This window comes from Branchiostoma belcheri, unplaced genomic scaffold, assembly GCF_001625305.1.
Source record: "Branchiostoma belcheri isolate BF01 breed outbred unplaced genomic scaffold, Haploidv18h27 scaffold32, whole genome shotgun sequence".
NCBI lineage: Eukaryota > Metazoa > Chordata > Leptocardii > Amphioxiformes > Branchiostomatidae > Branchiostoma > Branchiostoma belcheri.
Genome location: NW_017803932.1, coordinates 982,982 through 998,042, shown reverse-complemented (window position 1 = coordinate 998,042; position 15,061 = coordinate 982,982). Strand labels below are relative to the sequence as shown.

General features: G+C 47.0%; 2 protein-coding genes and 1 pseudogene across 2 annotated transcripts; 2 read left to right on the top strand and 1 right to left on the bottom strand.

Moving 5' to 3' along the window:
- Positions 1-421: 421 nt before the first annotated feature.
- LOC109474929 lies at positions 422-2,557 on the top strand (annotated as a pseudogene).
- A 126-nt stretch (positions 2,558-2,683) lies between these two features.
- LOC109474939 (kelch-like protein 24) lies at positions 2,684-4,018 on the top strand. The gene has a single exon (XM_019775436.1). The coding sequence runs from the start codon at positions 2,703-2,705 to the stop codon at positions 3,333-3,335; it is 633 nt and encodes a 210-aa protein (XP_019630995.1). The 5' UTR covers positions 2,684-2,702; the 3' UTR covers positions 3,336-4,018.
- Positions 4,019-4,114: 96 nt separating this feature from the next.
- On the bottom strand, positions 4,115-14,879 carry LOC109474930 (solute carrier family 25 member 48-like). The gene is given in 6 exon segments (XM_019775425.1): positions 4,115-5,764; positions 5,767-6,144; positions 6,332-6,587; positions 6,849-6,917; positions 7,074-7,117; positions 14,516-14,879. Coding segments are annotated over 6 exon segments (912 nt in total). The 5' UTR covers positions 14,562-14,879; the 3' UTR covers positions 4,115-5,645.
- Between the last annotated feature and the right edge of the window lie 182 nt (positions 14,880-15,061).

Genomic DNA, 15,061 nt, shown 5'->3' with positions numbered 1-15,061 from the left:
TTATCTTCTGTGATGGTGTTTTTTTATTGCATATATAGTCCTAGCAAGTATCCCCTCTCAAATTTTAATATAGTATCTTCCAAAACCTTTGAACCTCCAGGCAGGAAGATCTCCATCCGTAATTTCAGTGATGTTCACGCAATCCTTTTGAGTCCAAACGCGGGTCTATACAGACGCCAGGTGAAGTCTGAGGAAATACAACAGCTTTCATTTGGCTACCAGCCCAGGGAGATACCTGGTTAGCCGGCCCATGCCGCCTGGCACCCAGCCTTTTCCATAAACCCAGGATAATGAGATACTTTTTTCTAAACCATACTACATGCATATGCTATGACTTCAGTACTTTTTATTAATGTTTCATATATCTACATCTATATTCGCTGTCTTTATCCCGCATATTTATCCTTGTTTTTTTTAATTATGACCTTTGAACTTCTTGGCAGCTTCCCGCTCTTTTGCGGCCAGGCTGTTGATGAGGGAAGTCGCCTGCAGTTTATTCCCGACTCAGCTCCGGTAAGTCTCTGGATTGCCAAAATTGTCACAAAACTATTGAAGCAACTGGTAATACATGTGGTTATAGTACCAAACAAACCTACGTATATGAAGTTTGTCGGAACTGAGGAAAGAAACTGCGTGATTTTCTGACAAACAATGGAACGCAGTCTTCGTCCATCTGTTTCTAGTTACCGATCCGAACAGACGATGCGTAGTACTTTTTCCCTGTCAAACCAGGTACAGTTCCTATGAATACTACAGTAACACCTAACATAACCCAAACCCCTGTATAGCCGTATGTAGCCGTGGACGACTCTGGTACACCTTTTTGCATGATAATGCCGGTCGTCCACGGCTAAGTGATCCTGTAATAGCCTCTACCACTGTCCTGACTCCAGGCTTCGGGAGGTGGCTGGAAAATAAATTATATGGAGCAGAGTACATTCAGTGAGTAAATCTTCCCAAAAACCATGTGACGAAGGATCCGGGAAATTTTGAACCCTCGACGTCCGTTTGCATAACGAACTAATACTCTGCCCTTCCATATTACGTTATAAGCACAGGGTTATAAAACATTTAACATGATTCAACGAAATTCCTACACTTTTTGTCATTCAGACTCTGTGTACAATGTCCTTGTTCAGACCAAGGAGTCTTATACAACAGGGTTGGTGGAAAAAGCGGGACTATCTAGGAGAATTGTCATCTTGTGTCTAGAAATCATGTATTACTGGCAATGTTATGTCTACATGAGGGAATCTTGGCAATCAATGAATATTGGGGAAGGGACGGTGGTACATTGTAATATGCTTAATGGTAAAATTGTTCTTGCAAAAGGTTTTGGGAACAAGTTCATTTGACTGTTCTTAAAATTCTACATAATGGGTGTCATTGTGACACAACCAGACCCTCTGGACTGTAGTGACAATACCGCAATCTGGCATTCAGCTTCAGGATATGACTAATTTATCAATAATTTTTAACGATGAAATTCAGAAATCATACATGTAGTAGTAACATGCTACCGGGGTATATAGAATTAAGGCCTGCTACAGCTCACAGAAATAGGCATGCAGACCCTCTCATACATGTATGCCTTGTTGTTTTTCAGGACTAGAAATGATGGCAGGGTTGCAGAGATCACAGGCATCGTTTGACTTCTGCCATGATCCACATGCAGACTCCCTCTTGCAGCGCTTGCAAAAACTGCGATCTGACAACCAGCTGGTTGATGTTACCCTTTGTGTGTCTGGAAAAGAGATCCCTTGCCACCGAAATGTTCTGGCTGCTTGCAGTGAATACTTTCATGCAATGTTCTGCAATGGACATCGTGAGAGCAATGAGCATAAGGTAACTATTCATGAAGTCAATGGTAATGCCATGCAGCTTCTTGTTGACTATGCGTATACATCAGAAATCACCATCACAGAAGATAATGCTGTGAAACTTCTAGAAGCGGCCAACTTCTTCCAGATCCAACCCGTGCGTGATGCATGTGTGAAGTTCATATCCAAAAATCTAAATGCTGAAAACTGTCTGCAGATGCTGCACATAAGCAACATGCTGTCCTGCCCACATCTGGAGAAGAAAGCGAGGTGGTTTGCTTTGAGGGAGTTTGCAGCAGTCAGCAAAACACCAGAGTTCATTTCTTTGACAAAGGACCAGCTCATCACGTTCATCTCATCTGACAGCCTCAATGCTTCAGAAGAAACTGTGTATACAGCAGTGATGGCCTGGATCAACCACGACACCAGGAAGAGGAGGAAGGAGATGAAAGAGCTGATGGAACTGGTCAGGTTCCCCTTCATGGACAGATTGTACTTCTTGGAGAATGTGGAGGGTAACGATGCTGTACGCAAGTCTTGCCAAGATATCATGATGGAAACTCGCAAGTTCCAGCTGTTCCCAGGAGAGGTCCAGTCACCTCGTACCCATCCTCGCCGTGCCAGTGGTTGGAGGGAGAAGGTAGTGGTCATTGGAGGGATAAGAAACAAGAAACTGTTGGAAACAATTCTAGAGTTTACTCCCACTGCATAACAGTGGACAATGGGTATGGGGTTCTGGCCAGATTTAGGGAGAGCACTGATAGTTTTCCACTATATGCTGCTGCTGTTCTGGGCACAAATGACATTATTTTGTCTTCTGGCAAGCGTGTCTTGCTGTATCAGCAGGAACTTGGGCCCACAGGCTTTTCCACACTTCATGAGATGAATACAGAGCGATATGATCACAGCCTTGCAGTGTTGAATGGTAAAGTGTATGCAGTTGGTGGCAAAAATGACACCATTCCTGCTCTAACATCTGTTGAGGTCTATAACCGTCGAGAAAATGTTTGGGAAGAAGGTGTTGCACTCCCGCAGGCAAGGTGCAAGTATGCCATTGCAGTGTTAGATGGCTGCATATATGTGATAGGTGGGTATGATGCAGATCAGAAGCAGACCTCTACTGTATATCGCTTAAAGCCAGGCGACTCCCATTGGCAACCCCAGAAGGACATGCCTGTTAGAGGTGCAGGTATTGCAGCTGCAGCTCTCAACGGTAACATTTACGTTGCTGGACTTCGGTCAAAAGTGATGTGTTTCAAGCCAAGTGAATGTGGTGGTTCCTGGAGTGTTGCAGCCAACACAGGAGTTGGAAGGTTGTGTGGAATGGCTGTCTGTAATGGGAGGATTCTTATCTATGGAGGCTATGACAATGGCAATGGAAGTAAAGATGTCATGTGCCTTATTCCAAAACACCAGTCATTGGCACGCATAGGATGTATGAAGCAGGGTTTGTTTGCCCATGCTTGTGTCACTATACTGAGGTACAAAAAGGAATCTTCATATAGGCTGTATTAAAAAAGAATGTACAAAGTCTTATTTTGGTACTACAATGTATGTGACATTGAGCAGCTGATAAAGTGAAGCTTCCATTGTTGTACTTTGTTGAACCTCAAAATAGAAGAATGAGTTTTAGTCAAGCAAAACATGTGTATGTACATGTACGTACACTTCATGAGTGTCTTTTTACCCAATGTTTATCAATGACCACTCTTAACCAGTCCATATCTTGCTGACGCAAGGCAGAATGATTGTTTTGATACACTATCATATGTGACCATTTATTGTAAGTCTGGCATTTATTTGATTGGTTGATCGGTTGGTCAGTTGGTTGAAAAATCATTTTATGACCAGCTTTCTTTTATTTCAAATAAGTTTGATAAGTCAATCATTAACCTTTGAATTTTGTTGTTGATGTCACAGAAATTGGCAGGTCTTTTAAGAGGCACTTAAGAAAAATATAACATAGTTGTAGGTTGTTTTTTTTTTACATTTGTTACTAACAAACATACCTTTAGGTGATATCCAATTTAATTTAGTGCAAATACATGTTATTCTTTCACAATTCATATTTTTGTATACTACATGTAGTAACTTCCATAACAGTAGGGGTCGAGAAGGAACAAGAAGAGATAGACGAAATTTCTTGTAATTGTTTTAGTATATTTTTCACACATTTTGATGTTGTAGAATACTAGTATTGTTTCATTGTAGGGTCTACCGCTTGAGCCATAGTATAAATACATGTATAACATCGATGATTGCATAGGGTCAAATGATGATAACAGTCTTGTAACTTCTCATTTGCATATTTATTGCTTTGCATAAATATTTGACAGTCACCATTGTTTGTAGTCATCCAGAATGAAGATAAGATTTTACAGTACAAATTGCACATGCAAAACTGTTATTCTCAGTCAAACTGTATCATTATTAAGTAGAGTTGCCAAGATACTGATACAAGAACACATTCCATATGTACATGAGTAAGACGTACAATTGAGTATGGATAGTAAGTATATTGTGAACAATTAAAAAATCATGCGGTAAATTAATATAATTAGTATTTACAAAAGATGTGCATTGTTGCCCTTTTGTCAAACATTTTGACATTGCCAGAAACAGATTGTGATTACAAATACATGTATATCACAATGTTACTAAGAGCTCCATAAACAATTCACTATCGATATCAGCTCAGTCCTTTAATTTAAATTTTTGCTAGCAACATTGTTCTGTCAAAGATAAAGCAACCTCATAATTTGTTCTTGTTTTTAATTTACAAAACTGCATTATTAGTTACATTTGAATCACTTAATATCAGATTATCATCTTTACATATTCTCAATTAAAATATGATATCTATTGACCAAGATATGCTGTCACAATATTATAAACACACTTGACCAAAAAGGTCTCAGAAGTATGTTGGTCTGGTGTAGATATGGTACAAAATATGTAACATTACTTAGAAATTATGTTCCATCTCTAATGCTATGGCAGTACTACATTTTATCTTTCAACTTGCTTGCAGAATGTCTCCTTAGATCTACCAGTATTCCACTCTTTCAATATGAAGAGTTAAATAGACTACCGGTATACCACAATGTAACACATTAAAACTAACAATGAACAAACTGTCATGTGATTGTTTTATGGCTTGAATTGCTTAAGTACATGTATTGTAAAAAGATCTTACTGCATATGTTCACATTAATGATATGCCTTTGGCATTGTATTGCTTCCTTTCAATGGCTTTTGTAACTTCTTAAACTAAAAAAAGTTCACTGATTTGTAAAGAAATTCACTATGATCATTACATTGACATTGCACTTAAGGTACAATGTATCTTTACTCAGATCACATACTTTTCCCTTATCTCCAGTACTATCTCTGATGGCCTTGTTTTCCTTTTACTAATGAAAAGCATTTGAGTTTTCTGAACACTAGGGGGAGAATACCAAATTAATACCCATGTGACCGGTTGTTCAATTTGGACGGAATATGTACAGTACATGCACTGCATACTTTGAACCTCAAGGAACAGATACAATTCTGAAAGTCTGCTTTGATATTTAGTAAACATGAAAAATTTTATAAAACAAATATACATGTACAACGGATCTCTCATCAGACTCAAAGATAATTCTGGCCGTGTAGACCTACATTTATATATTGGACATACACATGTAGTATTTTACAACAAATTTGCTATTTTGCAGAAAAGCCCACAATTTTCCCACAGACTGATGTAGAGTATGGTAAGTATTGGCCTGTGCCATATTAGGATTACATTTTAGATTACTGAGATCGTTGCAAGTAAACCTTTTAAAATTTACCTGCCATCAGTTTCATTGAGTACTCATACACAAGGAATGTCGTAGCATTGACGGGAATAGCACGGAGCAAGTTGACCCCCAGCCCTCGGAACAGTATCCTCGGCCCCCCTCCCTCCAACTGCGTACAGTACAGTCTACGACACCCTTATATTCCTTCTGGTGAACCCCGTCAGCCTGCAGCCTACTCTTGATGACATCCATGGGACTGCAGGAGGCCCATGTGGCCACGCCGGCCACACTCCCCGCCAACATGTACTGTACCGGGCCCAGCTCACCACTACTGGGTCTTAGGAGGTCACACGTGACGGCGTAGAAGATGAAATAGAAGGCGTACCCGGGAACGTCCCGTAGAATCAGACTGAAGAGACCGCGGTAGATCCCCAGGAAACCATCCTGTCGGATTATGCTGCCAATACAATCAAAAGGGCCGCGGTATCCAGCCGCCATGTTGGAATGCGCTCCTTGGACAATTCCATTACTGCCTACAGCTGTGTGATAAGATTCACATTGTCAGAGGGATACACATTTTGTATAGTCAATATCAAGTGATGAAGGTACACAGTATCCTGTTCTAGCTCATAGGGAGCCATTGCTTATAGAGAAAGAAAAAGGACATTGTTCAGCCATCATGTTATTCCTAAAACTGATGAAAGCATTAATAAAAACTACCAGTACCTTTTACACCAACCCGATGAGTCTGAGATTGTAGCCTAATTTTTATCAGCTCGATGGGGCAGGCTACAAAGGCCTGCACAAAGCCTGCAAAACAGGCTGCAGCAGCCTGGTCCGTGTAGCTGGGCTTGTGGTCCGTGCTTCCATACTTCCACTCCTGGATCTTCCTCAGGGAGTTGTTGTTTGCTCCAAATGCCACAGACAGAGGAAATGCTATGGTAGCCAGCGGAAAACTCATACCCTTAAAGAGGGCAAGTGGCTGAAATATACAGAGATGAGCTTTGTCAGCTATTATGCTTTGTGTTGAGAGTAGCTTTGACACAATCTGACACTGTAACTTCAACTCAAGGTGATAAAAGCAAGATGATTTGCATTGTCCTTTAGGTTTTATTACTTAGGTAGGTGTGTATGTTCTTATAAAAATGCATGCCATGGACTGATGTACATGTATGGTAATGGTACATGTAGATTGAGACAGAAGAATTGGAAATGAAGACTAGAAGTCCTTTTGAATACTGACCCCTTCTTTCTTCACCAGGCTGGTTAGAATATGGATTGCCCCACCACTCTTGTTGGTTTGTAACCGCACCTGGACAAAACACAAGGATTCTCTGACATTTGTACATTTGTCTCAAGGAATAGCAAAACTTTTGTTACGATAATGTGACTCACTTTTAAAGCCGCAAACAAACACCAAAAAATTGCACAACTTCATCTCTGAAAAACAGAAGAGATCAAACCATACCTTGACAGTATCCAGGGGATATCCCACAAATACACCTGCTCCTCCTGAACAAAAAAACAATACAAAAATTTGTGATTTAGACATTTCATTGTTTTCAATTAGTAAATGTATAAATCTTGTAATAACTTATCATTATCATCATGGTGCACTAAGGTCTCAGACCGAAGTTTCTTTTGTGATTTTGTAGTTGGTGGACACTGTTACACCCTCAGGCAGGGGGCTACAATTCTGCCCAGAAAAGTATACCAGAAAATATCATACCAGTCAACCAATTTTTCCAGTTTACCTACGATAAAATTTTGGGTATCGCCTGTGGCCTCTTCAATTGCAGTAAAAACAGAAGTAAAATGTACATATTAGCTGCCAAGTCTCTTTCATTTGCAAAGAGGACAAAAGAGACTCAGTTAAGCTAAAATAGGTTTGGTCACCAGGCTATGGGTCCTGGTGTACATAGTGTAAGTTCCGTATACTTAGCAGACAAGGAGGCCAGACGATGAGTAGTGTGGAGCTGAATCTATTCTGCTGTAGAACAAACTATACACAGGCTTTCCATGTGGTCTAGTTCACCTCTGACCCCGGGTTGGCTCATTCTCACCCAGGGGGGGTTCTACTTCTGTGCCTTACACTCTTCCCCCCTTACGATGGGGACAAACTTCTCCTGAAGTTATATATCAGGTATCTATAGCATACTCTAGGACTACCATATAACATACTGTAATAACAGAAAGTCACGTTGAAGTTAACAGTGCGACAGGGTATATATATATATATTGAACAATACATGAACTCGAAGTTAGGATATATTGTATGTAATGAGTAAAGTCAAAATATAACGAACCGACAAATGAGTTGCGTAGTAAGTATACTATATAATGAATAACAAAGTACTCTATTAATAGAGTTCTGCCAAGAAGGAAGTAGTTCAGTTCGGACGTGGCAGAATTACTGGTCTGGGTCCAGTTCAGAGGTGGCAGAAGCACTGGGCTGGGTAGAAGTCTGGTTATACAGATGCCACAACTCAGTAGAATGTTCCCGCATAACGGTCCGACCCTTGTCCGTCAAGGGGTGAAAGTAGGTCCAACTCCAAACCCTCGTCAATCGAGGGGTGAACACAGGTTTCACGAGGTTGTCACTAGCCTACGAGAAAGTCGTCGTACCTGGGTGGGAGTCGGACTTGACGGCCTCTCGCTGTCGTAGTGGTGGGCGTGGTTCCCTGGGGAGGGTCGAAACATCGTTTCAGCCTGTTGTAGTGTACCACTTGGGTACGGCCATCTGGATCTCGGAGGCGGTATGTGACCCCGTCCGGAGTGAGTCGGTCCGTGACTGTGTATGGCCCCTTCCACTTAGGCTTCAACTTTTGTCGCGCCGTTGTGGGATCATGCAGCCACACCCGATCGCCTGCTTGATACGGCACATGGTGCGAGATCTTGGCATCATATGCCAATTTCTGCCTGCCGCTCGCTAACTGGGCGTTCCGTCGCACCTGTCGGAACGCGGTCCGGAGACTGCTCAGCGACGTGCGGGGTAGGGGCGGCGCCCATGAGTATGTCTGCCGGTAAGGTGGCCTCCCTACCCGTGACGTAAGATAAAAGGGTGTGAAGCCCGTCGAGGCGTGCACGGAGGTGTTATATGCAAGCAATACATGTGGGAGAATGATCATCCCAGTCGTCTCCAGATTCCGAGACATATTTGGTTAGCATTTCCTTCAGTGTCCTGTTGAACCGCTCCACCAGCCCGTCACATTGAGGGTGGTATGGGGTTGTGCGGGTCTTCCGGATACCCAGGGCAGCGTATAAGTTCTTCATGACGGTGGACTCAAACTGACGGCCCTGGTCCGAGTGTAGAGACTGAGGTACACCATGTTCCCGGATGTAATGCGTAAAGAGCACTTGCGCCACGGTGGCGGCATCCTGTCGCCTCAATGGATAGGCGTTGGTGTACTTGGTGAAGAAGTCTTGCACCACTAAGCAGTATCTGTTACCCTTCTTGGACAAGGGGAGCTCTGTCAAGTCCATTGCAACTTTTCGAAAGGGTGGCTTGCCTGTATGGGTTGCACGGGTGCTCTGGCGGAGGGAGTTGGTGTCGCTCGGGTGGCACACTTGGTACAAGAGCGGCACCATCGCTTTACCTCTTGCGTCATCCCGGGCCAGTAGAAACGTATGTACACCCGCCGTAGGGTCTTCGCAGGACCAAGATGGCCAGAGGGGGTCCGTTGTGTAGTTCTCGTAGGATGACAGGAACGAGGGCCTTGGGTGCCACTCGTTGGAATAGGACACGAGAGTTGGGTCTCCAGCGGCGATGTAGGATGCCATTCTTGATGGTCAAGTCGGGATACTGGTGCCACAGGGACTTGAGGTAGCGGCCTCTATGTTGAACTGCATTGAAGGGAGGTCTACCTCGTCGGCCACGTTTCCATTGGAGGACAGCCGAGATGTCAGGATCAGCTTCTTGCACCCGGCGCAGGTTGTCTGGGGTCAGCGGAGAGTCGGCAGGATTGTCCTCTTGCTGGTTAGGTCGGTCATCTACTGCAGCCACCGTGGGTGGTAGGGACTTGGGTGCGGTCCCTTGTCCTGTTGCGGCTGTGGGTAGCGTAAGTGGCTGTGGTGCAGCCTGAGTTACGGTCTGTGGGGATGCTGGTCGTGGTTTCGTCGCAGCTGTGGCCGGGACTGCATCGGCACAGATATTGATGTCCCTCACAGTTGTTGGTCGTCGAGACATGGCATCGGCGTTGTTGTGAGACTTGCCGGCTCGATAAGTGATGGTGAAGTCGTATGTAGACAATTCAATCGCCCATCTAGCACGTCGGCCGGTCGGGTCATTGGAGATGAGACTGGGGCTAAGGCCGACCAGGGGCTTGTGGTCAGTGACGACTGAGAACGACTGACCAGCCAAGTACGAACGGTAATGGCGAATGCTCCAGACCACGGCCCATAGCTCTCGGTCGTAAGTAGACCAGTTCCGTTCCTGCTTGGTGAGTGTTTTGCTTGCATATGAGATGACACGTTCTCCCGAGTCATCCGGTTGGGTCAGGACGGCTCCGAAGGCAGAGTTGGATGCGTCCGTGTATAGGATCAAGGAAGCAGTGAAGTCCGGGTATGCCAGCACAGGCGGAGCAACCAGGGCAGCTCGCAGGGTGTCAAACGCAGTCTGGCAGGCGTCATCCCAGGTGAACGCAACATGTTTCCTTGTCAGGGCTATCAGGGGATCCGCAACGTGGGCAAAGTTCTGGATGAACTTGCGGTAGTATGACGCAAGGCCCAGGAAGGCACGGATTTCAGCAGTGGAAGTTGGGGTTGGCCATTGTCGAACTTTCTCTGTGTTGGTCGGGTCCGGTTGAATTCCTGCCTTGGAGACGATGTGGCCGAGGAAACGGACCCGAGGCTGTGCGAACTGGCACTTCTTGGCATTCAGTTTGAGATTGGCAGTGCGGAAACGACGGAAGACTTCCTCCAAGGTGGTCAGGTGTTCCTGGAATGTCCGTGAAAAGACAATGATGTCGTCCAGGTAAGCCAAACATGTCTGCCAGTCGAGGCCGGCCAGGAGCAGTTCCATGAGGCGCTGGAAGGTGGACGGCGCGTTGGTAAGGCCGAACGGCATGACCTTGAACTGGTACAGACCGCGGCCGGTGGTGAAAGCGGTCTTCTCGCGGTCGTCCGGATCGATATTCACCTGCCAATAGCCGGATGTCAGGTCGAGGGTAGTGAAGAAGGCAGAGCCGGCCAGCGCATCGAGAACGACATCAGTACGCGGTAGAGGATGGGCATCCTTGACTGTCGCCTGATTCAATTTGCGATAGTCAACGCTAAAACCGAAATGAGCCATCTTTTCTTTCGTGCGAGCACGACTGGAGAGGCCCCAGGGACTTTGACTGGGTTCTATGACGTCGTCCGCCAGCATGGCGTCCACCTGTCGATGAATTTCAGCCTGGCGGTGGAGCGGTGTGCGGTGCGGTCTCTGCTTGATGGGCGGACAGTCACCTGTGTGGATGCGATGAGAGGTGAGCTTAGTCCGGCCCCTGTCTCTTGAGCCGGCGCTGAAGACATCTGCATATGTGTCCACCAGCTTGCGCAGTTGGGCAGCTTGTGCCGGGGAGAGTTCCGATTGCTGGAGGTCAATAGTAGGCGGGTGTGTGGGAGCTGGATCGGGGGTAGATGGGCCAATGTAGTCTGCGACATCATCATCCTCTAGGGCCCAGAACGTGCCCATCGGTGTGTTGGGTTGGAGGACAACAGGTTGATCGCTGGTGTTGGTAACTTCTGCGTAAGCTTTGGAGTGACTGGCCGATGCGACTGTTCGGGCCACGGCAAAGGCCACGGTCGTCAATGGGTTACGTGGTTCCAGCAAACCAACATAGTTATGGGGGGTGTTGCCAGCACCATTTCGGGGCTTCAGGGAAATGGGAACAGCCATGACTGAACGAGGTGGAATGGTGGTGATACGGCACACGGACGCATGACAGAGCCGGGGAACAAAGTCAGTTGACGTGAGCAGGGGTACTGTCGTGTCCCCCATGGTAAGGATGCCCCGGCCAGTGTCGATCACAACCTGGTTAGCAGTGCAGAAGTCCCAACCAAGAATGGCTGGCTGGTCAGTTCCGCGGACGACCAGAATAGGGTGAGTGGTTTCACGACTGCCCAGGTAGATGTGGACGTCCAGGATGCCCAGCACATCAATGGGGTGGCCGGTGACTGATTTGGCAGGAGTGACAGTAGGGATCAGTGGGGACTGGCGGAGAGACGGGATGGCGTCACGAAGGTCTTCACTAATGAGGGACAAGGCCGAGCCTGTGTCGATGAGGACCTGTGTGGCGTGGCCGTCAAGGGTGGCGGTAACATGGGCTGTAGGAGATCCAGGTAGCTGAGAAGAAGTTTGGGCCTGTGGGTGCTCTACTGGCGGTCGGCCCGTCTGGCCAGCAGCACGTCGTTTCCCTGGTCGTCAGATGGGGACGTGAAGCGGACGGACCGGGGCGACGTGTACCTGGTGCTGGGGCGATATGGTGAGCGGGGGCGAGAGGACGGAGAACGGGAACGGCGATCCGAGGTGCGGTACGGTGAGGGAGACCGGACATCGCGTGTGCGATACGGTGAACGGGGAGCCTCGGATGAACGGTATGGGGATCTGGGGCGGGTGTCCGCTGAGCGATACGGGGAGCGAGAGCGGGTGTCTGCTGAGCGATACGGGGAGGTGGACCGAGGCCGAGAAGTGGAGGCTGAACGGTGGGAGTCTCCTGATGTGAGTGACAAGTGGTTCTGAAGTAACGTCGTGAGGGCAGAAACTTGCTCTGTCAGAGTGGTCACCGTGGCTTGTAGGTCGTCCCTGTGGACAGCGTTGACTGAGCGTTCACGCGGGGTAGTGGCGGCCACTGCTTGCTCGTACAGGGTGGCGATCTCGACAGCCTGATCGATAGTGGAGGGGTTTCGCTCGATTACCCGGAGGCGTGTGGCAGAGTCAATGCCTTGGATGAAATGTTGCAAGGTGACACCTTGGATGGCAGCTTCATTGTATGTGCGATGAGCCCGCCGGACCAGATGTTTGAGTTCTGAGGCAAACACGATGAGTGACTCACCTGGCTGGCGTTTCCTTTGAGCCAGTGATTGTTGGAAACTGAAAATGTACTTGTCCTGGGAAAACGCATGTGACAATGCCTGGCAGAGGTGCTGGTAGTCGTGTTTGGTTTCCTGGGGGAGGCTCTGGAAGTAGGTGAGAGCGGGTCCATCCAAGAAAGTCGGTAGAGCCCGGCTTCGAACGGTCGCATCATACAGGTGAGCATCGGCATATACCTCGAATTTGGTCAGCCAAACTGGGAAGTCCTCGTCGCCATTGCCAAGGAAGGCGGCTGGGAGGGGCGTTTTTGAGGTGTGGTGGAGACGAGGGACTAGGCACAGCAGGAGGTTGGTACCGGGTGACAGGCAAGCCTGCAGCTGGATCGGTAGGTGCATAGTACCAGTAGCTTGGAGGCTGGCCAGGTAGAGTGGGCCGAGTGGTCTGGGGGGGCTGAGGATGCCTGGGGGGGTGGGTGGTAGACCCATACCGGAGTGCCGGTCTGGGAGGGTGAGTGTTAGCCCCAGGCTGGAGTGAAGGGCGGGCTGTGGCCTGAGATGTGTATACGGTAGTTGTAACAGCTGTACCAGGAGGTGGTGGTTGCCGGTCGATGTGCGATACCGGCCTGGGAGGGGTCGAAGGTGTTAGCCCCAGGGCTGGGAGTGAAGGGTGGGCTGTGGTCTGAGATGTGTATATGGTAGGCGTAACAGACGTACCAGGAGGTGGTGGTTGCGACGGTACAGCTGGAGGGAATGAAGCTGGACTTGGAAACCTCGGGGGGAGACCCGTCTGTGTGGGCGACGCCATTACGTTCGAGGGTGTGCGAGCCACAGGGTTGTAGTTGAATGAAATGTCCTCGTCGATAACGACGACAGAATCACTAGCGGTAGCCATATAGTGACGGGCAGTTCCAAATTCTCAACAGTTCAGTGCGAGCCGACAGCTTACCTTGACAGGAAAGAGAGCGTAGCGGTCCGGGAAGTTGAAGGTAGACGCACATGGGCCAGAGGGGGGGAGGGGGGCGAGTACCGCCGAGGCGGCGAACGCAGCGATCCGCCGGTTGGTGACGAATAAGTCCGGTGGTTAGGGACGGCGAAGAGTCCGAACACCGCTGCCACCAGTGTAAGTTCCGTATACTTAGCAGACAAGGAGGCCAGACGATGAGTAGTGTGGAGCTGAATCTATTCTGCTGTGGAACAAACTATACACAGGCTTTCCATGTGGTCTAGTTCACCTCTGACCCCGGGTTGGCTCATTCTCACCCAGGGGGGGTTCTACTTCTGTGCCTTACAATAGCAATTATCTGCATGGTTGCAAACTATAGCACACTTAAAGCCAGCAGTACAACCAGTTACCTCAAGCCCTAAAGCAGCTTCCATTCTGTCAAGTTGGGAAATTGGAAACATGCCTTATAGGTCCTTGGTAGATCAAAGGTAGGCAAGGTGATGAGTGTGTAACTTGTAAGTCGGTAGTTGTCTGGCAATGTTAAACCTATAGTGGTGGGGAATGTGTAATACCACAGTAGAATAATCTGAGTTGACCACCTTTTCATCTAAAACTTTTAAGTTTTACACAGTTTTGAATGTTATGTACGCATTGGTGGCATGTTGGACAAACTTGTGATTTGTTGACTATAAAATCCCTAGAATGTCCCAATGAAACTTTTTTCGAACACCTCCTTCTTGGACTTTTGTACTTATAATATGTATAAGTGCATAGCTTTAGTTAGGTACATAATTATCTCGTTCGAGCGTAACGCAGAGATGTCCTCATTGAGGAGAGCCACACCTCCAGCATCTCAGCTGATCATCAACACAAATAAATACAATAATGATTGACAGCATTATTGCATGATTTAAGTTTCTAGGTACAGGACTTGTCAAAATAAATAAAGTACTTACCACCAACCCACCCCGCTATAAAATCATCCACACGAAACCCTCCCATTTTCTTATGACCCTATTGCTGCAGTACAAGAGCAAAACGTAGTAGCCCGGAGTTGCTTCACGCTGACTTCTTGGCGATTTGTCTGTGCTCCGACCGATGTGTTGTCTAATAACTGGTTTCCCAACAGCCGGCTCGTTGCAAACAACGCCGATACCACACCGGCAGACTTCGAGACAGAAGCTCGCGGTGATTTCAATCTTCAGGGGGTTAAGGTGGGGGTGGTGGTACACATGTATCAACATGTGTATTAATTAACCGTGCGACACAGAAACATTTCTCCGTGGCCTTCGCACGAGGCCACGACACATGTCAGGCCCCTGTGACAGAATACAAAAACAATATGTAGATTTAAACGTCATTTTCTTTCATACCTAAGCTGTTTTGCTTTTTAACCATATAAAATCAAACATTATTTTTATCTGATGACGCAAGTTTAAGCTTACACCACTGGGTCTATGTATAAGCTCTGAATGCTGCAGAAGAATGACAATTCCATAACA

Bases quoted from the DNA above. Each gene is read 5' to 3' on its own strand.
- LOC109474939 (XM_019775436.1), top strand. From the start codon at position 2,703: ATGAATACAGAGCGATATGATCACAGCCTTGCAGTGTTGAATGGTAAA.